This window comes from Coffea eugenioides, chromosome 1, assembly GCF_003713205.1.
Source record: "Coffea eugenioides isolate CCC68of chromosome 1, Ceug_1.0, whole genome shotgun sequence".
NCBI classification, from domain to species: Eukaryota; Viridiplantae; Streptophyta; class Magnoliopsida; order Gentianales; family Rubiaceae; genus Coffea; species Coffea eugenioides.
The window spans coordinates 46,004,230-46,030,172 of NC_040035.1; the positions used below are offsets into that span (position 1 = coordinate 46,004,230).

The 25,943-nt window shown below is 36.3% G+C and overlaps 3 protein-coding genes across 5 annotated transcripts; 2 read left to right on the plus strand and 1 right to left on the minus strand.

Annotated features, from left to right (window-relative positions):
- The first annotated feature begins 257 nt into the window (after positions 1-257).
- Positions 258-3,054, plus strand: LOC113763351 (F-box protein At2g27310-like). Of its 2 annotated transcripts, none has more exons than XM_027307243.1 (2): positions 258-661; positions 1,796-3,054. In XM_027307243.1, the coding sequence occupies exon 2, from the start codon at positions 1,855-1,857 to the stop codon at positions 2,950-2,952; it is 1,098 nt and encodes a 365-aa protein (XP_027163044.1). In that variant the 5' UTR covers positions 258-661; positions 1,796-1,854; the 3' UTR covers positions 2,953-3,054. The 2 variants fall into 2 exon arrangements, with proteins under 2 accessions (XP_027163044.1, XP_027162960.1); XM_027307159.1 differs by lacking the exon at positions 258-661 and adding an exon at positions 723-1,376.
- Positions 3,055-7,307: 4,253 nt separating this feature from the next.
- Positions 7,308-11,188, plus strand: LOC113777443 (protein trichome birefringence-like 10). 2 transcript variants are annotated; one of them, XM_027322636.1, is made up of 5 exons: positions 7,308-8,004; positions 8,845-9,234; positions 9,929-10,087; positions 10,409-10,499; positions 10,627-11,188. In XM_027322636.1, exons 1-5 carry the CDS (start codon positions 7,517-7,519, stop codon positions 10,741-10,743), a joined length of 1,245 nt encoding a protein of 414 aa, XP_027178437.1. In that variant the 5' UTR covers positions 7,308-7,516; the 3' UTR covers positions 10,744-11,188. The 2 variants fall into 2 exon arrangements, with proteins under 2 accessions (XP_027178437.1, XP_027178363.1); XM_027322562.1 differs by having other exon boundaries at positions 10,409-11,186.
- A 3,172-nt stretch (positions 11,189-14,360) lies between these two features.
- LOC113773688 (aluminum-activated malate transporter 8-like) lies at positions 14,361-16,501 on the minus strand. The gene is made up of 6 exons (XM_027318315.1): positions 16,354-16,501; positions 15,954-16,094; positions 15,536-15,808; positions 15,258-15,358; positions 14,894-15,037; positions 14,361-14,696 (listed from the first exon to the last, which is right to left on the minus strand). Exons 1-6 carry the CDS (start codon positions 16,499-16,501, stop codon positions 14,361-14,363), a joined length of 1,143 nt encoding a protein of 380 aa, XP_027174116.1.
- Positions 16,502-25,943: the final 9,442 nt, after the last annotated feature.

Genomic DNA, 25,943 nt, shown 5'->3' on the forward strand with positions numbered 1-25,943 from the left:
ATGAAATAAAAAATATTTAAAAATGTATTTACGATTTAAGTGAAATAAACATGTGTTTACTTCCCTGTTCCGGAGGCAATGGGGAGCGAGGGAGGGGGTCTCGGTCCTGGCTTGCGATTCGCGAAGATCGTCATTGGTCCACTAAATGCATGTTGTTATTGACGGGCCCCCTACTACGCGTCCAGACACTAATTACACATTTAATCAAGCCGATGACCTAATCGAATAGTAATAATTCCACATCTCCTCATCTTTGCTGGCTGGAAGAAAGAAAAGAAGCGTCTGCGTCTCCTACTCCAACAAGGCAACAGCTTGTCCCCAGTCATAGTAATAATGGCTGTGCCTCCAACTCCTCCCCAGTCATATTACTAGTAAATACTACTACTAGCTATCGGAGCTCACTGTCACTACTCTTCATCTCCTTCTTCTTCTTACCTTACCCAAAAAAGATCTCTTCTTCCATACCCTTCCCATCGAAATCTTTTACAATTCCCTACTACTGGTACTGGGTCATTATTTGAAACTTTATTCTTTTTTTTTTTCAATCATCATTATTGCGTTTTCCAACCCAATTCATTGTACTGTCTGAGCGCTAGTTTCCTTAGTACAAGTGACGCATCAATCTGCTGTTGCCCTCCTCGTCCTCCTCCTCCGGTCTGAGGTGCTTTCTCTTTCTCTTTAATTGATTTTTATTTTCTTGATTTTGAAGCACTATTTTTTTTTTTTGCTTTTTTTAACTTGATGTCCTCTCAAGGACTATTTTCTTGATTTTGAAGCACTATTTTGTGTCTACTTCACATGATCCTGATGAAGTATTATTAGTTCGTCGTCCTATTTCGCCTGTTATGTGATAGGCATAGTTTTCAGTTCCTTAGATTCTACATTCCGGTAATATCTGGTTTTCTAATTCTTTCCTTCATCCTTGGTCCCTTTAATGTCTTATTCTTTAATTTCATCATCCGTTTTCATTTTCTGATTCTATTTCTTTTGGATTGGTCAATCGAGAGGTTTTTTTTTCAAAAAAAAAAAAAGAAAGAGACATTAATCTCGGAGGAGGACACGGTATGGTACAGCTGCGTGCTTGGTTGGAAGTTGTAACTATATCATAGCTAAGGCTGCAAGTTGTTTCCAGTCATTTTAAAGAAGATACAGGGCAACTGTAAATTCACGAGCTAGATTCGAAAGCTTCGTCCATTTCCAGAATTATTATAGTAATAGAACAATTGTAAACTACTTCACTCCTGTGTGGTTCAATATACCCCAAATGAACACTGCTAAGAGCATTACTTTAAAGCTAAAGATAAGCCCAGAACACAAAAGAAAAGAAACTGAAGATGGGGAACGGATCCTCGCTGCTTCAGGACAAGGAATGTTAGGTGATTACATTTACTTGGTGTATCGCACAATTTATCTCTGAGTTACTTACTTACCCGTTGAAGGATTATTTCATTCGTTTTACTAGTTTGCTCTCCGGTATGCTACACAAGGATATCAAGGCTTTGAGAGTAACAACTTATAATTTCAGAAGATAATATCGAGACTAAAATTAATATGCTCTCATTTCTGATCCCTGAATTAGCAATATTAACATGTTTTATGGAGTTTAGCTTTACATTCCGCCATAGATACTACAATCTGCCTTTACCTTGGATTCGAGTGGCAAAGTAATTAATGAGTATGGAAGCGGGCTTTTTTATTTTTATACACGTTTATTTTCCTTATGCGATTTGATTGCAGATATCATGTTAAAAGTGGTCTTATGTCTCTGGGCATCTCATTGTTATTATGTTTCCAGATGTAGAACTACTTAAAATCTCTTGCAACAACTTAAAATCTCTTGCAACAACTGAACATATGGCATCGCTGAGTAGCGATTTATTCTATGACATACTGAGGCGTCTTGATGGTGCAACATTGGCTAGTGCAGCATGTGCTTGCGCAGCATTTTCCTCCATCTCAAAGGAAGAGAGATTATGGGAAAATGTTTGCTCTTCCATGTGGCCCTCAACAAGCAGGGATGATGTCAGAAGTCTGATATCATCTATTGGTGGATTTAAAAAGTTCTATGCTGATTGTTTCCCTCTTATAGTGAACAAGGAAGTTCCCGAGTTTCGGTTTAATGACTATCTTCACCATCCTGAAGAATGGAATGAAGCTGATTACTATGATGATATGGATGAACTGGAAACTTTCTCACCATCAGATTTTGTTTCTATAGTGGATATAAGGTACAAGGACCAAACCATCTGCTCGAAAGTCCTTTGGGGCATCCCAAATGCTAACGGCTTCAATGGTTGGTTTTTCAATTGTCCTTTCCGGATTGATCTGCTCACCAACTCTGCCAGGGATGATGACCATGCTGGTGAAGTAAAGCTCTCTGTTTCAGACGGATTGCCTCCGATCACATCAATGGAAAAAGAAAGGAAAGACGGGAAGCTTTGGCAAGATCTCCACGATGGAATCCGCTTAAGTTGGATTCTTGTGAACAGCAAAATTAAGCAGGCTGCTAATCTCTCAAGCTGGAGTTCTCTCGGAGGGCAGAGACATTGGCCAACTGACAAGGATTTTTTGATACGATTTGGGTCCGTTCTTCCTGCCAAGGACATTCTTCCATGTCCTGCAGTCGAATGCATCCTTTTAATGAGGTTTAGGGTGATCCATACGGAGGGGATTGGAGTCCAGACAACTCTCAAGTTGACAGAACTGAGCATGCAACTGGAAGATATGGAAGGTGCTCATGTAAATGGCAGAAACAGTTTGCTTGTCCTAAAAGAAGCACTAAGCTGCAGGAGGAGCAAAAATTATAGCGAGGCCCTCGAGTCTTGTCTTCTGTACTCGAAGGTGCAGAGTGAACTAAAAGAGGAAAAGATGAGAAATGAAAGCAGATTGGATAGAATTTTTATTTTAGGTGGCATTGCAGTATGTATGACATTCTGTTACTACTTTTTGTGAACCCTGCAAGTGTGATCACTTCTTCTGATGCTTCTCTACCTGTAAAAATCTACCAGTGGATTGGATTGATGAGTACTACTATTTTTCTTGGAAAGATTGTCAGCTGATAAGCAAAAAGATTTCTGTCCAAAGCTGCTTCAATCTTAGATTAGTTAGCACTAAGATTCTCATTTAACGTGGGGTATCGACTTAACTAACGATTTGATTGATGGCAACAACTGAGGATAAGCAATTTGCCGATTACTATTGATGAACTCTGCATGGCCTCAATAATTTTGTTCCTTTGTCAGTCTAACCATATGATCCTTTTGACTTTCTTTCTGAGGTGCATGACTGAGCTTTTACGTGATAAATTACGCAACGCATCATCTGTCCCATATCATGTGTCATTCTCTATCTCATTTTTTATTATATTGTTATTTCTCTTATATAAATATCATGTTTTAGTTCTTTTTTGTTTCCTTAAAATCGAATAATTATTAACTGAGTAATACACAAAATTTAACAAACTCAAAAAATCAAAATGCATAAAAAATGAGATTTTTTTATGAATTTTCTGCTGTATTTTTTAATTTTCTATTATATATTGCTTTTTTGAAGCTGTTGTATTGATTTTTTATTCAGTTAATAGTTATTAGATCTTAAGGAAACAAAAAAAGAATTAAAATATGGTGTTTATGTAGAAAAAATAGCAATATAATAAAAAATGGGACAGAGAATGGCACAAGATATGGGACAAAAGATCCGTTGCGGATAAATTACATCGCAACGGATCTTCTGTCCCACGTCCTGTGTCATTTTCTGTCCCACTTTTTATTATATTACTATTTCTCCTACATAAATATCATGTTTTAGTTCTTTTTTGTTTCCTTAAGATCCAATAACTATTAATTGAGTTATACACAAAATTTAACATACTCAAAAAATCAAAATACGTAAAAAATGAGATTTTTTATGAATTTTCTGCTGTATTTTTTAATTTTTTATTATATATTACTTTTTTGAAGCTGCTGTATTTATTTTTTACTCAATTAATAGTTATTGGATCTTAAGTAAACAAAAAAGAACTAAAACATGATATTTATGTAGGAGAAATAGCAATATAATAAAAAGTGGGACAGAGAATGGCACAGGGTGTGGGACAGAAGATCCGTTGCGAAATTACATGCTAAATCTAAGTTGACCATCCCATTTTCGTCTCAATATGACTATTTTATTTTTTATTAATACGGGGATCGTGAAGGTGAGGTTTGCTGTCTTGTCTCCTGATATAAATTCTAGATATTACAAGGTCCTTTCGAGTACTATTAATTTGTCTTTTCAAATTAATTGGTCGGCAAACGGTCGTTGCCTACTATAACTGCTATGACAATAATACCATCAAAAATATAATTTTATCGGTTTGTGAGAATAATAACAAAACGGTGGTTTATTTGTCGGTAATATTACATAGTAATGACTAGCAAGTTTTCTTCACTTTTTAGTTACTTGCAAAAAGTCAAATTTGTTACCACTACTTAACAAAGTATAGTAATTTGTGATGTATGTTTAGATGATAACTGTCGCAGTAATTTGGACTCTGAAAGTGCATAAGATAGGAGTGCCGCTGTAATTCATTTTTTTTTAAAGACAAAAATGAATATAAATTGAGCAGTTTATTTACTTACAAATTAGATCTAGCATTTTTACTCCTAAAAAAATGATCATATGTGAGTCACATAGTGAATTCATAAAAAAGTGATCAAAAACTTAAGTTAGAAATAAATTTTAGGGTTAATACCACTTTGTCCCCCCAAACTTTGGACGATTACCCACTTCAGTCCCTAAACTTCAAAATGGGACACTTAAACCCCTAAACTTATAAATACCTCCCACTTAAGAAAAATTGTTAACAAATCCTGAATGCCGTTGGTGGTCAAAGTGTCCCATTTTATAAGAGTTTAGGGATTTAAGTGTCCCATTTTATAAGTTTAGGAACTTAAGTGGAAGGTATTTATAAGTTTAGGGACTTAAGTGTCCCATTTTGAAGTTTAGGGACTGAAGTGGGTAATCGTCCAAAGTTTGGGGGGACAAAGTGGAATTAACCCTAAATTTTATCAATTTAATTTTACGAGGGACGTGGTCTTGGTCCGCCGTCCAAACACAAGAATGAGAATGCCAGAATATCATGAGAAATAGTTTTTAATTTGCACTAGTTTGTAATAGTAGCAGAGCATTACCTGTCAAGAAGCATTGCCCGTGCTAGGGTTGCAAACGAATCGAATCGAATCGAGTTTTGAATTTATCGAGTCGAGCTTGACTTAATAACAGATAGACTCGAATTCGAACTCGAAATCGAACTCAATGAGCCAAGAAAATTGAGCTCGAGCTCGACTCGACCAAAGAAAAGCCAGACTCGAACTCGAGTCGACAAGGCTCGCAAGCTGTAGCTCGATTTTTGATTTGTGAGCAGCTCGAATTGTCAACTCGTAATGTAGCTCGAATTTCTGACTCGTGAGCCTCGCGTTTCTGGAAATTAATCTAATAAAAACAATAAATATTTATTTTTTCTTAATAAATAATAAAATATTAGAGATATATATGTAATTTTACTATTAAAATAAATAAAATATATATTTAAATTCGCGAGCTAACGAATTTAACATTTTAAACTCGAATTCGAGTTCGAATTCGATTTGATCAGTTCGAACTCGAGACGAACTTTGACTCGACTCGCTCACGAGCAGCTCGGTTCGTTTACCGCTCTAGCCTGCACACTCCGCCTCGGCCACCACAACTCCGCTCGTCTCTTCGCGTTCCCTTGATTCCCGCCCTTTCTTCCGTACGCACAGCACCTTTTGTCCACTCTTGTTCATTTTTGGCCGCATTATCATCATCTCCATCTGCATCCGCATCCATCGTTCGTGCGCCCAATTAACCACTGTTTTGTGTTTTCTTTTTTTTTTTTTTTTTTTTTGTGTTTGCATTTTAAAGTTTTTAACCAATTGCATTTGGACGATAAAATCAAAAGTTGATTCCATACGTATGAAACATTTATGTGATTAAAACTTTTCCTAAATCAAGGATATTATTAAGACCGTGACTCTGTTGCACTCAACTTTCAAGTTAATTCAATTCGGTGCAAATACTCGCCCATGATGATATTCATAATAATAATAATAATAAACAAAAATTCCGTCACGTATTTAAGTGAACAAATGTTTAATCTATAGTTATCATTTGGTCACCGAAATGGCCTAGTTATCCAAATCTTGTTTTGTTTGTTCAATTTTGAATCATTTAATACTATCCATCATGGTTGTAGTAACTGGTTATTAACCATACATAATTTTTGTTTGAATTCTAAATTATTTGCATAATTTTATTTGTTTAAATCATCAATGCAATTTTTTAACCACCATTTTATCTCACATTATATTTTTCAAAACATTATCCCAAATAATCTATGATAAATACACACTCTCAATTATATCACACGCATTAATTAATAGAACGTGCCATTATCATTTATCACTCTCCCACTAGGGGCACAGTTTCTCTGTGATAAGTCAGCAATAAAGGGATGATAGATGCACGCTACCTTTTTCATCTTCTTTTTTGATAACATGTGGGTGTACTTAATTTTGGTTGATAGAGTATTATTTAAAATATTATTTGGAATAAGTACGTAATATAAAAAGTAACTTATGTGAGATAAAAAGGTGAATTGAAAAATATGTTTACATGCAAATCAAATATGACAAAATTGAGCTATCGCTTGCATTGTAAATATATTTTTTAATTTATTTTTTTTAATTTTCAATTATATTTTTATTTACGCATATATCACATCATAAAAAAATTATAATAATTATATCAAATAATACTCTATACAAACCCATGTAACTCGTTGCTAGCCAAAGAAGAAGACCAAAAAAAAAAGGTGTGAGAACCTGAAAGATTTAGCGGCTGTAAACCTCAGAACAGGAGAAAAGAGAAAGGAACCAGCTCTGCCAGATGAATAAAAGCTAGAAAGGACTTCTTTTTCCTCGTTTGCCAATTGCCAGTAAACGAGAAACTGATCATAAGAAAGAAATTGAACAAATTTAAAAAAACAAAAGAAAAGAACAAATTTGCCGGTGCAGAAACTGCATGCTCGTGTGTAAATGCTTGTCAAGGTTCGGGACCCCACCTCCTATAGGCCCACTACCTTTTCTTCTGTACCGTTTTATGACTTTCGACTCATATATGAACGTATCTCCACTACCAAGGGCCCACGTTCGATCCTAGTCCTCTTCTTTTGTTTCCACACTGCTTTATGTTTTTTCGAAATTTTCTATTTCTCTCTTTAGTTTTGGAAAGAATACTACTGCTACTACTGTTGTTTTATGTCGTGTGTTGTTTTCATCATCTTCATCTCGTCTTTTGAGAGACTGCATTTACCCTGCACTTTCCTGAACTGAACAAAACTCACTGCCGCAATCCCAGACACCTTTTTGCCTGCTCTGGAGCAGAAGTAGTACTGCACTGCAAAAAGAGAAACCCACAACCTCCCTCTTCCAATTCGAGTACTACTTGCTACTAAATGTGTAAAGGAGCGGAAGCACCGGGACCTGAAGGCTTCCCCAAAACGTCCCCCTTGGATTTCTTCAAGAAATTCAGGCGCTTGAAGCCCCCCGCTCTTGAGCTCACTTCTCCTGGTGCTTTTGGCTGTTTATTCTTCAGCTTTTGTTTGATTTTTTGTATTCTTTTACTGGATTACAGAACGGCCAACAGGGGTTTCGGCTTGCATGGCCACAGTTTACTTCGCACTTGGTTTGGTCTCAATAGTTCCTTTTCTTCATCGTCAGCAGAACCCGGGGATTTAGGAAATGGGAAAGTGAATTTCCTCGAAGCTGGAGGTAGTGGATGTGATATCTTCGATGGTAATTGGATGTGGGACGAGAGTTATCCTCTCTATCAATCAGAAGATTGTAAGTTTTTGGATCCCGGATTTCGGTGCTCTGAGAATGGCAGGCCTGATAAATTCTATACTAAGTGGCGATGGCAGCCCAAAGATTGCTACTTGCCCAGGTTTTCTTTTTGATCTTTCTTTTCCGACATTTCTCCCTTGTATTTTGCATTTTGCATTTTGCTTTTGATTGCTAAGAATATACTAAAAGATTTGCAAAATGGTGAAAACTGGGAGATGGCTAGCCAATTAGGCAAGAAAATTGTTATTGTTGGGAGTTTTCAAGTTACCAGCACACATGTTTTTGCAAATAACCATTCTAGGTTCCTCAATGTTCAGTATCATAAATTTTTTATTGACACTGGTTTTAATAGGACTTCAGGCAATCTTTAGTTTACTACCTACAATGGTTACTACCCCCGTTTGGAGTGGTAATCTGGGAAAGGTCATGCCCTGTTGTAGTGCCAGTCCTTTTTTGGCACGTCTTGTATCTTGTGATCAACTGATGACAAAGGTGCTTTAATCGTCTCAAGTTTCAATCTTAATTTCAATACTGGCACTTCAGATAATCAAATATTACATATTGACAACTAAGTGGGCAGAGGCCAGAGGATTTGGTGTACATAAGAGAAGCACATGATTCCCACGCACAGCATCTTCATTACTGATGAGACTCTAGCTCTATGAGACAAAATGATTTAACTGCGTTTCATTAAGTTCCAAATTACCAGAAGTTCTGGTTTTGGACAATGGTATTATCTTAAAACCAATTAATCTTTATGTTCTTAAGCATCATCCCTTCCGCCAAGTCAATATATGTGAAACTAGCAATCTCATTCTTTGAGGCTCATTTCTTATTGATGTCGTCGAACTGACTGATTAATGTTGGAAACATGAGTTCCTAGGAAAGGGTAAGATAAAGATTTTTTTCACTAAATTTTGTCACCACCACTGGGAAACAGGTTTGATGCAAAAAGGATGTTGGAAAATTTGAGGAACAGACGCCTTGCATTTGTTGGGGACTCAATTGGAAGAAACCAATGGGAATCCCTTCTTTGTATGTTGTCTTCTGCAGTCTCCGATAAGACCTCAATATATGAAGTTAATGGGAATTCAATCACAAAGCACTCAGGTTCCCTAAGCTTCAAGTTCGGGGATTTCAACTGTTCTATTGAGTACTATAGAGCTCCCTTTCTAGTAGTGCAGGGTCGTGCACCTGCTGGAGCTCCAGTAAACGTCAAGATGACTATAAAACTAGATCAAATGGATTGGAGCTCTTCCAACTGGAAAGATGCAGATGTGCTAGTTTTCAACAGTGGGCACTGGTGGAATTATGAGAAAACTATTAGAGGGTAACTTGTTTTAACCTTCTTTGTTAGTTGGCTTTAGATTTTCTGAAATTTATTTCATTGATGGAATATTTATGTCCGCTGGTTGTGGAAAATGCGTGAGAACGAGTTGCTTGTTCATCTGTCCTACTAAACAACTAAATTGGTCATTAGTCACCTGTAAGATATATTGCTCTTGTTGTTGGCTTACCATCACCTTTTCTTGTCACTCATGTTGCTAATTCTCTCTCATAAATGGACGGATCCAGGAAAGCCATTCAATGCAAGTCTTTTACCTTAAATTCTCCTGCTATAATAGCAATGCCAAGCTAGCAATTAACAGAAACCATGTTTGCTGATTAGGCTTGTGGGTGATTAGCTGAAAAAAATGTTAAGGTGAACTTTTAGGATTAGGTACCATGGTCTGAATAATGAGTTGATAAGAGAGCAGTGGCGAAATAGTCACTTCTCCCATAGGATGTCTAGATCATAGTTCCATTTAGTTGTCTTTTCGTGCTATTTTTCGGTAAATATTTTTCTCGAGTGATGTCTGCTTAATGTGTTAAAACAGGATTGAGCATCTTTATTATTAGTTTCCATATTCTGGCACGTAATAATGCAGAACATAAACCAGGGATGTTTCAATTAAAACCTAGTGCTGTAAGGTCGGGTTTCTCTGCTTTACTGGATCTGAACATTCACCATTTTCACTCTTCAGGGGTTGTTACTTCCAAGAAGGAGCAGAAGTTGAGATGGATATGAGCGTACAGAGTGCATTTCACAGGTCAATTCAGACACTGGTTGATTGGATAAGGCGTGAGGTCAATCTAAAGAAGACACACGTATTTTTCCGCAGCTATGCTCCTGTACATTTCAGGTTTGTCTAATTTGTTCTGTTGTTGCGAAGACTGGATTAACCAAATGTGTTTTACCATTTATAGAAGTCGCTCAGTTGTATCATTCAGGTTTTCTACTATGATCGGGTATCAGGCGTGGTCCATTGAATGGTACCAAGCTAGATACTTGAAATCCTTGTTATACATAGGATATCAATTAAGATGATTTACTGCTCAGACTTTTCACCTCAATTCCTTTCAGACTCATGTCAGGACAGGGGGTTAGCCAGTAGTTCTCTGTTCTGTGATCATTTTTACCTTGTTCACAAAATAAGCAATTAACGAATCACTCAAATGAACAGAGGTGGGGACTGGAAGACTGGTGGTAGCTGTCATCTGGAGACACTGCCTGAATTGGTTTCATCACGAGTGCCATCTGAAACATCAGTTGAAGTAAGAACAACAACTGATGTGTTTGTGAATCTCATAAAGAAGTCTGAATTGCAGAATGTAGAACTACTGAATGTGTCACGAATGACGTCTCAGAGGAAAGATGGTCACTCATCTTTGTATTATTTAGGGCCCAAGGCCGGACCAGCTCCTCTCCATCGGCAAGACTGTAGCCACTGGTGCCTGCCTGGTGTTCCTGATTCATGGAACGAACTTCTCTATGCTGCGTTACTCAGAAAGGAATTAACTGATGCACAAAATTCAGCACAACATTTGCATCCACCTCCGCTCTAGATTGAGAGACAACTTGACGATCTGTTTTCACTGCGAGCAAGCTGAAGCTGCAGTGATCACTCTAACCGGCAAAATATCAGGTCATGGAAAATATATGTTAATTATTTATTGTATTTCCATATTACCTTGTTCCCATCAAAAAGGTGGAGGATCAAAGATGGACTTGCTATATGTGGAAAGAAAATGATCAGGTTCCGTGAAGCTTACAATCGGGCTTGTCTTAGGGCTCCATGCCAATGCTAATTTGTCAGCATTGCTGGAAAAAGCATCTGTATATTCTAGATTGTATGAACGATTTTACCAGATCACAAGTTATACATGTAATTATATTACATTTTCATTGATTTTCTGTAAATTGTACATTTGGAACGGTATATACAAAGGAAATTTGTTGACTTTAGTAGCAACTGATGTGCCCAACATTAGTAATTTGGTATCAAATTGTATCTGAAAATGAAAATTACGAACTTTTGGATGTAATGTCGCTTTTTCTGATACCATTCATATTACGAGCATGGTAGAATTTATAAAATACCTATCAACTTCCCTTTCCCACTATTCCAGTCCCATTGCCCACTCTACCTTTTTTTTTTAAAAAATAAAAAATTACCCTCTTTATATTTTCTAATGACTCAAAATTTGAGAAGATTGCAATTTGATGAGTCTAAAGTCAACCAGGACTTTCATTTTCTAGTCCGTTTCCCTTCTTCATCGTCTTTTTTTATATTTTGTCAACAAAATCATGGACGGCCACTATTGCTTTTAGTTTCTGTTGTAACAAAATGTTGAATTAGTAATATTTTTTTTAATGAGTTAACTTTGAATGTAATCCAACGTTTACGGTGATCTTTGTTTTTCTATTTTATTTTTATTGGTATCAACATCAATGATAAATCTAAAACAAATGGCCCAAAATTACTACCAAATTATAATAATTCCACCATTTGAAAAATTCATAAAGTCTAAAAGATAATATTTGAACACTTTCGTTTCTATCCTATAAATCTAAATCCCTAGTAAAACACCATCAAAAATATCCTGTAATAGCTATAAAATTATTGTTATTATAGCTATTTATCAAACAATAGATATGAATATGAAAATTTTGGCATCTGTTCCTTATAATTGTGCTAGATAATTTTACAATTATGTATGGAAGTAAATTAAAATTCATTAAATGAGGGTATTTTAGGATATTCATTTAAATATTTTGATCAAGGTAATGTTATTTTAAGATTTGGTTACTAAAACTATTAAATCAAGGAAGGTAGTTGTAAGTTTACAAACCTTAGTTAGACGAGCTCAATGATATTATTGTCAGTAACTTCGTTTTTGAAATTATCCCTACCATTTACCACAATAATTAAATTCCACCATGCGTAGCAGTGAGATACCCAAGAAAATGTTTTCCACATGGTGGGCATTGAATTCAGATTAACGCCCCTCGAAACCATTATTGGTGGCACCAAAATATCTTTTGTTATCTGTCTTTGCTTGTGACATCTACTAAGGAGACAACAGAAGTTGCCGGGCCTGGCTTGGCTTACCTTTTTTTTTTTTTTGGTAAAGGCTTGGCTTACCAAAATTAACTTTGTTTTTTCCTTGTTTAAATGAATTCCTCAGTACCAACGTCCAATCAGCGAACGAGGCCGGCAGGAAATGCGAACCACCGGTCCACCATCACGAGACAAGCAAGAAACAGCCCAAAACGAGGACATCGCCGACGATAAACAAACTAAATGCGGGGCATTTCAATTTTCAACTTGCAAAAGATCAACCATAAATAAAAGACGAAGCTCCAGAGAAGAAGACGAAGCAAAAGAAATCATGGGTCTTGCTCGACACGTTACGGCAATTTCTGCAGCAATATTAGTTGTTGGGATGGCGGGTACACTTTGTTGGTCCGTGGAAAGTGCTGCAAACACCCAAGTCGTGACCGTGCAGTGCAATTCTGGGGTGTATTTTCGAGGTGATCCTTTTGCTATCAGTCTTGCATATGTTATTGCAGATTTAGAGACTCAGACGCCATCGCGCAAAGGTTATGATTACCGCAATATTTCTCCTTATCCCAATGCTTTTGCCTACGGCCAAGCAAATTGCAACAAAAACATAACTAGCTCAGATTGTGAAAAATGTCTAGTTGCTGCTAATACGACGATGATCAGCGGTTGCGGTAGCCGGATTGGTGCTCGTGCTGTGCTCCTCGATTGTTCGATGAGGTACGAGCAGTACCCCTTTTAGTGGTGATTTCCCTTTGTCCTGAATACCAGCGAACGTGTGTGTGATCGAAGCTTTACGTTTTCTGATATTGCAAATTACCATCATTCTCAATGTATGCGATTTTGGATGTCTTTCCAACTACCGGTGCTCATATCGATCTGACCCTTTTCAGCGTACCAAACGATCGATGGGTTGTCTTGGAAATAAAGCATCATTGCATGAGTTGAGCGCCTTGTATGCGAACACAACCTATGTGTCTCGTCATATCAAAATTTGAGTTGTTTATAAAATTTGTGGTAGAAGTAGAATTTTGTGATTTTTGTGCTTGTGTGTGTGTTTTTTACCACCGACAAATGGGTAGCCATAAATATCTATTGTAACTGTTGGATATTCATGAAGTCAGAAATAATTTGTGAAGAAAAAGCTGAGAAGGAAGAAACACCAGAGGTCAAAGGGGGTGAGTGTTTTTTTTTTGACCATCTTGGTGAAATCCCGGGTTGATAAGTCTGGACCTTATGCTAAAATGTTAATACTCCTCATTATTGATGAGTGATTTGGATGCAAATTTTTTTTTTTTTTTTTTTTGGGGGGGGGGGGTGCAGCGGCATCCCTATTCTCTTATCCTTTTTATCTTTATTTTTATTCCTTGGATAAAAGAAAAAAGAAAAAGCTGCACTGTAAACTCAACAAAGCCAACGACGAGGAAGCTCATGAGGGTATTTACCCTAGTAAGCTTATGAGGGTAGAATGGTTTATTTTCATATTAAAGGTACCTAATATTTGATATTTGGTTGCGTTTAAGTAATATTTATCCTGCAAAAAGGTTAAAAAATATTCTTGCGTCCTTACCCTACGTTTTCTTAATAAGCATATAAAAATCCTTGCGGTAACAGAGTGTTAACCTCCTAGATTTGTAGAAACACAAACAAAAAAAAAACCATAGGATCAGATTTTGTTGCAGTACTTAGCTAACAAAATCACCCGTGTTGACTTGACACACCATATCATGCGCAAGTACAAAAAGATGATGCATCAAGAAAGATGAATTAATGAGGCCATATATATATATATATATATATATACAGACAACATTTGAAGGCACTGGTAATAGTTGCTTACACATAACAAAAAATGATGATGCATCAACTGCAGTGCTACAATTCTAGCTAATACGTCGTATCACACTACTGTCACACTTCCATCGGGTCGCCATATTTATGTTTCATTTTCGCCTTTTCCTGAATTCAGAGAGAGAGGAAAGGTGATATTTCACTGGATTGACCACACAGTCGATTTACTTGTTATTTCAAGTATATTGATTGATGCCAAAATCAAGCGTATTGATTGATGTTAAACATCTGGGTTCTTGGTCCTAAAATAAGCAAGCTGTCCCAGTTTTTCCACCTCTTGCGCTATTACTTCCACATTTTCTGAAATCTGCATTAAGAGGAAAGTGAGGGTTGCCATCGCAAGATTTTCATCTTTTTCTAGTCCTTTGATTTGTAGAGAAGAGCCCAACCGGCTTAGTTCTTGTTTAATGAACTCCAGCTTTGGTGCTATCAAAGCCTTGGCTCGGCACCTTGTCATGTTGAAGATGCTCTCACCCAGCTCTCTCAATATCCATGCAAGAGACAACCCTATGATTTCGCACGGTTCTCTGATTGCGCGTCTTTGGTTTGCTGCAGCCTGATGGATGGAGCCGGAAAAAAGAAAAAAAAAATTAGTTTTTTTCAGAATTTAAAAAAAAAAATTTTTTTTTTAAAAAAAACCCAGGAATGGATGCAGAATGCGTTATTATTATTATTTTTTTGTTTGTGGGGTTGTTGGGGGGTGGGGATGAAGAACAACATGGAGAGGAGTAGGACTGTCACTCAATTGAACACCTGTCTGGATGACTGAACGCACACTCCGAGCGAAAGGATTAAGGCGGCGAGCTCCCTCAGGACCTCTCCAATCTCCAGATACTTGTCCCATGGATGAGACAATCCAAATTTCCCATGCCAGGGCTCCCATTTAGCAAAATTGGCCTGCATTAATTATTGTTAGAAGGATTAGTTTCTTAAATTTGCAGGTAAAATACACGTGCCCTGACAGGGAAAATTACTAATAGTATAAAAAACTCCCATTAAAATCTGATTGTTTCTCCACCCACCAATTATTTATTTCAAGAACTCCATATATATATATATATATATAACTGTTGTTTTTGTGTGTGTGTGTGTCTTCTAAAAGCAGATCAAAACGTACCAGTGATTCATCGGTGGACTTGGAGTGGAACACTGACTTGCAGTCCTTGACCTTGGCGCCCAGATTTTCTGCTTTGTTGTTGGGTTCCTCCTCCAAACATCCTACAAATTAATCAAATCCGCCATTCATTTACTTATATGATGTTCCGTTCAGTGAAATCGCGCGGCTAATACATTGTGCATGCCTTTGCTTTAATTAAAAAAGCCAAACAATACAATGATTCCCCGATTTAGGTATATACGCCAAGTACAGAAGTAGAACTAATTTCAAAAAATTACCTTCAAGGCAACGTGCGAGTTTGTCGAATTTAGCTGCTGTAGAACGATGAAGCTCATCACCAGCCCAAATTGGAAAAATAAGCAAGTTGGTGAAAATGCAGACAGCAAAACCCATGCCAATGGTTGACAGACGCTGCTTGGCTAACCTGATCACTTTGTCGGCCCGTACCCCCGACACAGCTACCAGATTGAAGGTGAGGATGAAGATCAAGACGCCATAGTCATATCTCCTTTTAATTCTTGGAACCAACCTCGAATACGTTGCGGCCGCTCCTGAGTATGATTTTTTAAGCAGTGAGTCACTTTTAAGTACTACTAATATATATATATATATATATATATATATATGTATGTATGTATACACACACACACAAAACTGCGGTCCAGAGCTTAAGTCGTGGTAGGATTAATATTTTACCGACGATAAAAACCGAAGCGCCAACAACGATTGCGTTGCCGATCCCTCCGAACTCGTCAGCCAACATTGCAGCCAAGCACCCCAATCCACCGCCTAATATGGTACCGATTGCACGGTTTATGCCTTTGCTTAGCGTAGCTCCTGACATACGTGCATCAAATCAAAGTGAATACATCAGTTAGTATATTGTCTAATTAATTGACCCAAAAAATGGCTACAGTAGAAGTTTCTCAACCTGCTTCCTATTAGTACTTATGACTAGTGTGTTTATTGCCCAAAAAGGAAAAAAGAAAAAAAAAATTCCTATGCATATATTCGCAAACAGCCATGCACAGAAAAAATGTTTTTAGTACTCCACTAAACAACTTGGGTCACAATAATGGGTTAATAATTGGCAAACCTGCAGAGAACTCGAAGACAACCACGACGGTCATGATAGCCCACATTGCATTTTCTCCAACTTCAGTGAACAGCGGATCCAGCAGATACAGCAGCGAGACCAATACCAAGGCAATCCCCACCTTGACACTGTGAATCACTTTTCTCATGCTGCCCTGACTACATCTTTTTTCCTGGATGACCCGGAAAGCAACACTACAAGTGGATAGAAACGAAAACTTGTTTCCCATGTTTTTGGCGTCCTTATACGAGGATTCAACATTTTCTGCACTTGGAGGAATTGGAATGACGGTTGAGTTCATCACTCCTTCTTGCTCAATTCTCTTTATGGTAGAGTTGATACTGGGTAGTACTGTTACTCTTGTCAGGTGCCCGTATATCTTGCTAGTCGTAAGAGAGTTGGGATATGGGAGATGCAACCATGCACGCATGATGAGATGATTATATAGTTAGCCGGCAGAGAGGTAGACATACGACTATACGAGTCGCAGTCGTTACCTAAATTGCGTTCGCCAAAGAAAAATATTGAAACTTTTTCCAGTAATTTGATTTGGTCGTACTACACCAAGCATCATATGCAATTGTAGTTCTCATGATCAGTCAGGTGTGTCTTTTCACACGTTGAAAGTTTTGTCTTCGAAGCTTAGTGACTCGTGCATTCGGAAGTGGAACGCGCTCCTTACGCACCATCAGGATTATTTATTAAACAAAAAAACCAAAAAAGTTTTTTTTTTTTTGGCAGAAGAGGGGGGGACACACCAGAGGCGATTACTAGTGCGTACCTAAATGTATATACCTATGCCTTTAACTCGGACGGGATCGATCGATCCAACTGTTTAAGCCGGTAATTGATCAGACACTTGATTCAAGTTTCTTCAAAAACTCATCTGTCAAATATTCGGTCAAAACTGTGTTTAACCGAAAAATCTGTCAATTTGTATTTATAACTTCCAATCGTCAACTTTGAGTTAAGTTTAAAGGGCATTGGAGTATAGAATGTTTGCTAATAAAACTTGAGAAATAAAACTAACATTCTTATCCATGTTAAGAATATAATTTTTATATATAATATAATAAAATTTTAATTATATAACATTATTCAATTATTTAACATCAGTCCGATCGGTCGAAGTCATTAACCCCTAATCTTTAACTCTAATCTAAGTCACTATTTAGCCTGAATTTTAAAGCATAGGTACATATAGAAAGCCTGCCTGGTTTGGATTGTGATTTTTTGTCAAAAAATTTTTACGTTTTTCGCAAATGTATTTTTCAATTTTTTTATTTCATATATATCAAATCGCTACGATACATTTTTTTTAAAAAAAAAATCCTAAAAATAACAATCATGTCCTTGATGGAATGTCCACACTACGTTACTACTGGGCATCAATCAAATGGCCACTATTGGAACTTGTTGATTGGATAATACGATGCAAGCAACAAAAATGATTTGATTGATGTAGCACATGCACATAGTTCATTGTAGTATTAGTTAGAGTACACTTCGGGGTTCAGGCTCTCAGGTTTAAAGATCGTTCCTGCTTTAGGCATTTGGGTTGGTGGGCAAGCAAGCACCATACTCTCCGTCAGCTTAAGACGGAGGCCGACATTACTGCGCCCATTAACTCAACTCCCCTCAATGGCTCTTCTATCGGCTGCTACCCATGACATGGTTTTAGTTTCCGGTCTCGAAAATGGCGATAAAGTCAGAGAGCATTTCCATCTTATTAGTGACAGATATATTATCTCCTAATTCCCTTTTCTTTTTCGTTTTGATGTTGAAAAAGCTAATATATCATCTCCTAATTTAGCTGCCTTTTTGCTGGTTTTTGCTATCTGAACTTTTTAGCAAAGTGGCTGAATTAAGAAACCTCTGATAAAAGTTCGTCAGTCACAATCATAATGATTATGATTTACAGGTTAATGGAAATGGGTTTTTGTCGAAATTCGTACACTGTTTGGCAACTAAAATCTAGACATAGGTTTTACAATTTTTTCCTTTTTCGTCGTCTTTCTCCTATTTTTTTCACTGCTCTTTTTGTTTCTTCTAGTATTATTGACTTCTTTTTATTTTTAATTAAAAATATATGAGATACATGGTTAAGCAAATTTTAATTGTCTACTGAAATATAATTAATCACAAAACTCATAGAATGGGTCTATCGTGTTCATTATCTCATTCTGATTAATTTTAACCAAACTATCTGTATGATCATATTATGATTAAGTTTGAAACTTGTGGAGGAGCTAATCGTCCACCGGCATGTGTCAGTTCTTTCGGGCCAGTTCGGCCCAAATATGAGCCTGTTTGGTCATAGGTCGAACTGGCAAGGAAGCTCCTCATTCTTCGGGACAAGGCCAGGATTAGAGTCCAAGAGGGGCTCTGCTTCTAGTGATCCAGTAGAACTCATATTCTAATGAGATAATTACTGTGCGTAGTGAATAACTTTGGATTCCCTGAAAATTATCGCTAGCAGCTCTATAAATAAGGAACGGAGGGAACCTAACAAGGTACATACACACACAACGCCATACAATACAATTACTTTCTCTATTCCCTCTTATTTCTCAACTGATTTGAGCGTCGGAGTTACAACGGAGAGCTAGTCCCTCTGTTCGACTTATTGCAGGTCAGTTCGGGAACACACACAGAAGCTCTGTTCGAATTGTGATTTCGGCATACTCTTCAAAAACTCATTCCTTAATATAAAATCCACTTACCAAACACCCTTTAAGCAATCTATTACTGGCTAGCTGCGAATAATGATCAAGCTGAGAGGCATCAATTCAAAGAAGTCAAAGAACGGACAATTGGATTTTGAGACGGAAGAGAGTTGAGTGCACGACTGAGAAAGCCTGGCATGATTAATCATAGAACGGCTTCCTTTAGTGCTTCGTATGGGCCACTAGTAATTGTCATTAACCGGAATGCATCATCATTTTTATTTTTCTTATTTTAATTTTGTCTACAGCAAAGTCAATCCGTGGTTTTGTCTTCTTTTAACTCTAAGGGAGTGGGAGTGGGAGTGGTGTCCAAGATCTTTTTCCTTTTGGCAGAGTTCATGATACCATCGGTCAATTTTTCTTCTATGCACAGTCCCGCCCACGTTAACTTAATAGAAAGTCCAAAAAAAAAAATCATTGAAGCTGCCTCAAGATTAACCATGCATTAATATGTTTGGATAGAAAGACTTTTACTAGTTTTTTTTTAAAAATTAAAAATGGGACGGGTAATTAAACCACCCTTAACTCTAGATTATGAATAACATGCTAACATTTTGCTTGCATCACAATACAATATCTAATCAACTTTTTATCTTCTCAATCACCTTTTTATTTCACATATATCATGTCACAAAAAAGATCATAATAATTATTTTAAATAATTTCCTATTCAAACACACTTGTTACTAGCTGGATGTGCTTTGAAGACACCATTATTTTAAAGTAATTTTTTGAGAAAAATATTATATAGATCATATGCCATATAATATTCTCATGTCATGAATTAAAAGCAATAGAAAATTGCCAAGTATAAAATGATCTTCTTTTTTTTTTTACGTTGGCAGAATTTATGTTGCAACTATAAAATATAAACTTCATAAAAATTAGATAATATGTTAGGGACTAAATCTTAGTTAATACCTCGGTTAATCGAGACCTTGGCGGGTCGATAACCAAATGCTAAGAGGTTTATGAATGAGATAGGAATTCATATTATTGCGGTGTTCACGGTGCTCACTGGACAAGAAATGACCCACTATCATTATATGAGGGGTTTAAAACAATTATTTTTTTTTACGTTGGCAGAATTTATGTTGCAACTATAAAATATAAACTTCATAAAAATTAGATAATATGTTATGTTATATACTTAGATTTAGATATATTAAAATTCGTCCTCCATCGTATGGTCCAAATAAACTTAAGAATGTCCAATTCATAAGAAGCACGAATATGACCATGCATTGATTTCGTTTGGATGGAGAGACTTTTACCATTTCATCATATGGGTAAATAACAACTGGCGCTAACCTTGTACAGTGAAAACTACAATGGATTATAATACTTGTCATAGAAAATCTTTGAGAGTATCTTTGAGTAATGGTAGCACGTCAGACGTGATGATTATTATCTAAGAAAATTCTGGAATTAAACATTAGAAAATTACTGCTACAACGGTATTGGCCTCCATTTCCAACGTCCGGTGGAGAAATGAGTCAAAATGCTTTTTTGCTGTCTAACTCTAACCACGGCTGCTTTACTTTAGAAGTACGGTGTCTGTACCACACAAGAGCTTTTGATTAGTGATCACATTTTATGTCTTCTTTATCTTTAGTGCTATTAATTTAATACTACTAAGATAGTGACCTTTCTCGAAAGAAACTTGTCGTGCTCTAGTGTTTGAAGGCCACTTTCCAATAAAATTTCCACGGCCACACGGCGGCGGTGGGAGGGGGTAGAGTTTAAAGCTAACAGAATGAAAATGGCAGTAGTGTCGTACATCATCATTGATCATCCTGGCCTAACTTTTGTACTAATCATCCGTACTTATAGACAGGCGACCTCCAGCACCTGAGGAATGTGGGTAATTAAAATTTAACCGCCATTAAAGTTATGGACTTGATAGCATGCATGTTTATTTTCCAGCATTTAAAAATATTCAAGTTTAGGAATGTGTTAGACAATTACGACGGTCCTTAATTTTGATGTATCATATCTCAGGTTGAAATCACCGTTAAATGTAGACAATTAATAATATTGATGTAGTATAGTTTTTTTTTTTAAAAAAAAAGTTTATTTTTTCAAAAAGGCTTTCTCTCTTATGCATGTGCCTATAAAGACAAATAGGATAAGAGATGATCTCTTATAAATGTCAGGCACTATGAACTGCCGTTCTGAATTTAGGAAACTTTAGTAAAAGCAATTTAAACTTTTTATAAACAGCAAACTACTAGCTAGACCTACCTTTGCTCAAATACAAAATAGCCGCCCGAGTGGAATCTAATAATATCAGTTGGGGAAAATTTTACCTACCTACCTACTATTTAAGCACTAAAACGTACGTACACCCCCCTGATCGCATAATCCAATTGGCGAAAAGAAATGTCTTAATAGATTGTCACTACACGTTTTGGACGCGAGAAAGTTCCACAAATTAAGACGATAAGCAGATAAAGAGCAGGCAAATGCAAATGAATGGTGTCACGTTTTCATCCATTAACAAAAAAAATTTCATGGGATTTTTTTTTTTTTCTTCTGAAGAGCAAAATACCCTCATGGACCAAAATCTTGATTAATTAATATTCCATATGTGAAAAAAAAGGCCATGGAGGTGATGCATTTGTATCATGATTATATATACTTGGTGCACGATATTAATCAGCGTTAAGTTTCCAAGCACCGGCAGTTCATGAATCATGAGGAGGTTTTTTTTATACTTTTATTTAAGAAGAAGAAGGATTTTCAGGTTTAAATGTGGGACGTGCATTTGATGAATTCATTGGATTCAAAGCAATTGCTGTTGATAGAAACCTATCTGCAAGAAAAATTTACAGAAATTTAAGCATAAGAAAGTGGCATAATTCGAATGAGGGAGGGGGAATTTTTAGCGAGTTTATGAGTGCGTTTCATCATTCTCCTCCACAATGGATACCCGTTGAAAATTTGCCCATATGCATATGCATGCGATATCCCCACAGGGTCGAGCATTAATTAAAACGTACCCAGGCTAGCTAGAAACGTCCTCGTTCTTTCTTCTCCTCCTTACTTTCCACTCCTTCGGCCTTTTGACTAGAGCTAGAAACGTGTGGGGATTAATTAAAACGTACCCAGGCTAGCTAGAAACGTCCTCGTTCTTTCTTCTCCTCCTTACTTTCCACTCCTTCGGCCTTTTGACTAGAGCTAGAAACGTCCTCATTCTTTCTTCTTCTCCTTACTTTCCACTCCTTCGGCCTTTTGTTCGATCATACAGTACTCGGGCTAATTTGTCAAACTGTATATGGGTACACTTGAGTTTTGAGTTGTATGCTTTCTCCTACTGAACTGTCCCGCTTGAATAGCAGGATATACATACGATGCGGATTTCTTTTTGCATTCTTTATTCCCGACTGAGATTCTGCAATATATACACGGCTTAATGAGAACTTAATTGGTGTATTACTTGTACAGGAATAGGACTTATGTCCTGGAAAATTTGGTGGGATTCTTGCCCTATAAAAAAAAAGTGGAGGTTCAGCTGTCTTTCACATTCCGAAATATTAATTCTCTAAAATATTTTTCTATCTGATCTGCACTTAATTAAATGACCTCAATGAGTTCTGAGACTCGTTGGCACCATAAACCTTTATCGTTTTGTTTATAAAGAAGCTCAACCAAGGTGACTAAAAAATGTCAAACCCATCAGTACTTGAGTTGGCGCAGTTCGAATCAAAGACCATATAAATACGTTCTACAGCATTAATTTTTGGTTACTGAGTTTCAACGGTTCGGCAAAGGGTGCTTAGTTCGAAGAACACATAAATAATTTTTGGTTCTAAGTGTGTAATTCGAGTTGCCAGTGCACTAATCACAATTTCTTGATAAATGATGAGTGCTTGTGGAATAGGTTGTGTGGTACTCAGCTACCAAATAGAATAGAGCACGCCACTACTCATAATAATATGACGCCTCTTTGTCAACGGAGTGCTGTTTGATTCTTACAATAATATGTTCAGGAGTTATGGCAGTGCAAGAAATAAGAGATATTAGTATTACGGCTTTTGATTTGGTCGAGAACAAAAAAGTCAAGTGCCTCTAGTAGGTTTGACTCCCTCTAAAAAAAAGGAGCCAGCTCAATCCGCAGTTTAGAGAGACGAAGAAGTTTATCAGTTTGTGTACCACCAATCCCTACGAAAAATGGTGACTAAGTGAAATTGAGCGACGATATGTTGCCCACACGCAAAAAGACAGGAAACGACCAGGTGACAAGTGGAACATCCACCGCTTTATCGTGTACTATCGACTTTTGGGTTTTTGCCGTTGAAAAATGGACATTGCTGATTCTGCCACCACCATCCCACAACAGAATAGAATTCACTCATTTAAGTTAGGTTAGTGTCCAAGTCACCCAGATTTGTTGCTGTGACTAGGGCTGCAATCCACACGAATGGCTCTCAAGTAGCTCAAGTTCGAACTCGAGTAAATCGTTAATATATACGAGTCGAACTTGGGTAGTCACTTGTTGGGTTCGATAGTTTCACGAAACGCTTGAAAAAACTCGAGTTGATGTGAAATTATAAAAATGTCCCTACATCAATTAAAATTAAATTGACTTCGAATTCCTCATAAGCCAGAATATTGAGCAAAACTCGAGTTGACATCTCGAACAGCTCGTGAGCCAGAAATTGAGCTAAATTCGTGAGCCAAAAACGAGTCGAGTTTGAACTTACCTTTTTCTAGGTTGAGTCGAACTCGAGTTTTATTTTTATGACTCGACGAACTCGAGCTCGAATTCAAACTCGTATGTTAACAAGTCAAACTCAATTCGAAAAGTTCAAAATTTAACTCAACTCAACTCATTTGCAACCCTAACTACGACTAGACTTATTTCTTTTAAAAGTAACGACTAGACTTATCAACGTCTAATTTCTCCTATATGGTCTTTTTGAGAAGGGATAATTTTAGAAACCTCATCCCTTGAGGTTTATGACTATTTCATTGACCTCCCTTCAAATTTTGAAAATTATACTAGTTTCTATTGAGATTTATTAACTTGTAACATTTAGATTCAACCAATAATTAAAAAAATGATATTATGAGAGAAACGATAATATGATTCCACCATTACGCCTCGTCCACTAAATTGTTTAATTAATCAAATATCAATCAAATATTAAAGAAAATACTAGAATTTGTTGTTGATCATTACGAACTAAATCACATACAGCATCAAAAATAATGTATCATTATATATATTTCACTCAGCGTAATATCCAAATTACTCTTTTCAGTTATAAACCCATTATCCAACGTGATCAACAATAAATAATCAAAAGAATCTGCAACCAAATTATTACAAAGAATGAATTTTAATACCATAAAAATTTTAACAGCTAAACTTAATATGTTGGCAAGAGTATTTATGATATTAAAGTTTATTCTTTATAATACTTTGGTTGCAAATTTTTTAATTATTTGTTATTGATCATATTTGACAATACGTATATAACTAAAAAAAGTAATTTATATCTCATATTAAGTAAAAAAAAATAAATAAAATGATATACTATTTTTTGATGTTATATGTGATCTAATCCTAACGATAACAGCAAATTTTAATGTTTTTCTTTAGTGTGTGAGTTGGTATTAATTTAATTAAATAATATAATAGGTGAGGGACAATGACGAAATTATATAATTTTATCTCTCCTAATATTACTTTTAAACTATTGATTGAGTCTAAATGTTACCAGATAATTAATTTCAAGAGAAATTAATGTAATTTAAAAAACCTAAAAAGAGACTGGTAAAACAGTTAAAAATTTTAGAGGAGGTTTCTGAAATTATCCATTTTGAAAATGAAACTCATGGTCAGTAGCATCATTAATGGGAGAGGCAAGTCTCGCTTGGAGTTATTTGAAGTTCTAAACGATTGGATAGTAGTCCACAAATTCAAAGCTCCAATATTGTTGTTCATTTTGTGACAACTTTTGGTGTATTTCGTGAGTGCACGGTTGGTAGTTGAAGCAATGTCTCTCGTGGTATCTTGTCAGTCCAAACAATCGTGCACCTCTATGTTTGGATTATATTTTTGTAAAAAAATATATTATAACGATTTGATATTTGTTAAATAAAAAAATAATTAAAAAATTTATTCATAAAAAATATAAAAAAAATTTGAAGAAAAATTGCGATCCAAACCAGGAGAAATCAGATCATTGTCATCCTAAAGATGAAAATCAAATCTCACTAGTCTCCTTTGCTGGACAAAAACTATTAATGCTCGCTTCTATAGATGAAAAGCGAGTGGTTAATACCTGGCAAAGTGTCATCATCAGCTTACCATGTTGGAAAAGGTTTTAGTTAGCGATCATTAATTTTCCTAACTATAGTTGATTATGGCATGCTGTCTACTAGTATTAATTTGTGGTCGCTAATGCTAGTCATCATTGTTGTTCCAAGTGACTGCATCTGGACCCAAAACAAAAAAAAAAAAAAGAGGAAGGAATCTTACTTCGTTCTTGGCCATTGATTAAGATGAATCTTGGCACGTGATGGTTCTGATGCTGTCTCATGTGGACACAATTCTACGGAAATATCCTGCTGGTTTCTGCAAATGCTAAAATACTAGCATTTACAAAAACGAAAGATCTCCCAATTAAAATAACTATTTGTTTTATTTTAAATTAAATAATAACTAAATAAAAGAAAAAAACATACAGCCCATGGTCTTTCACTCGGTTCAGAGTGCAATATGGTAATTTTGACTTGAGGGTGGGACTGGTTCAAAACTCTTTGGAGAATAAAGAAATTGCGCTGCATATACAGGCTGGTATTTGTCATTCTTATAAACCAACAAAAGAAAAACAAAAAAGGGAAAAGAAAAAA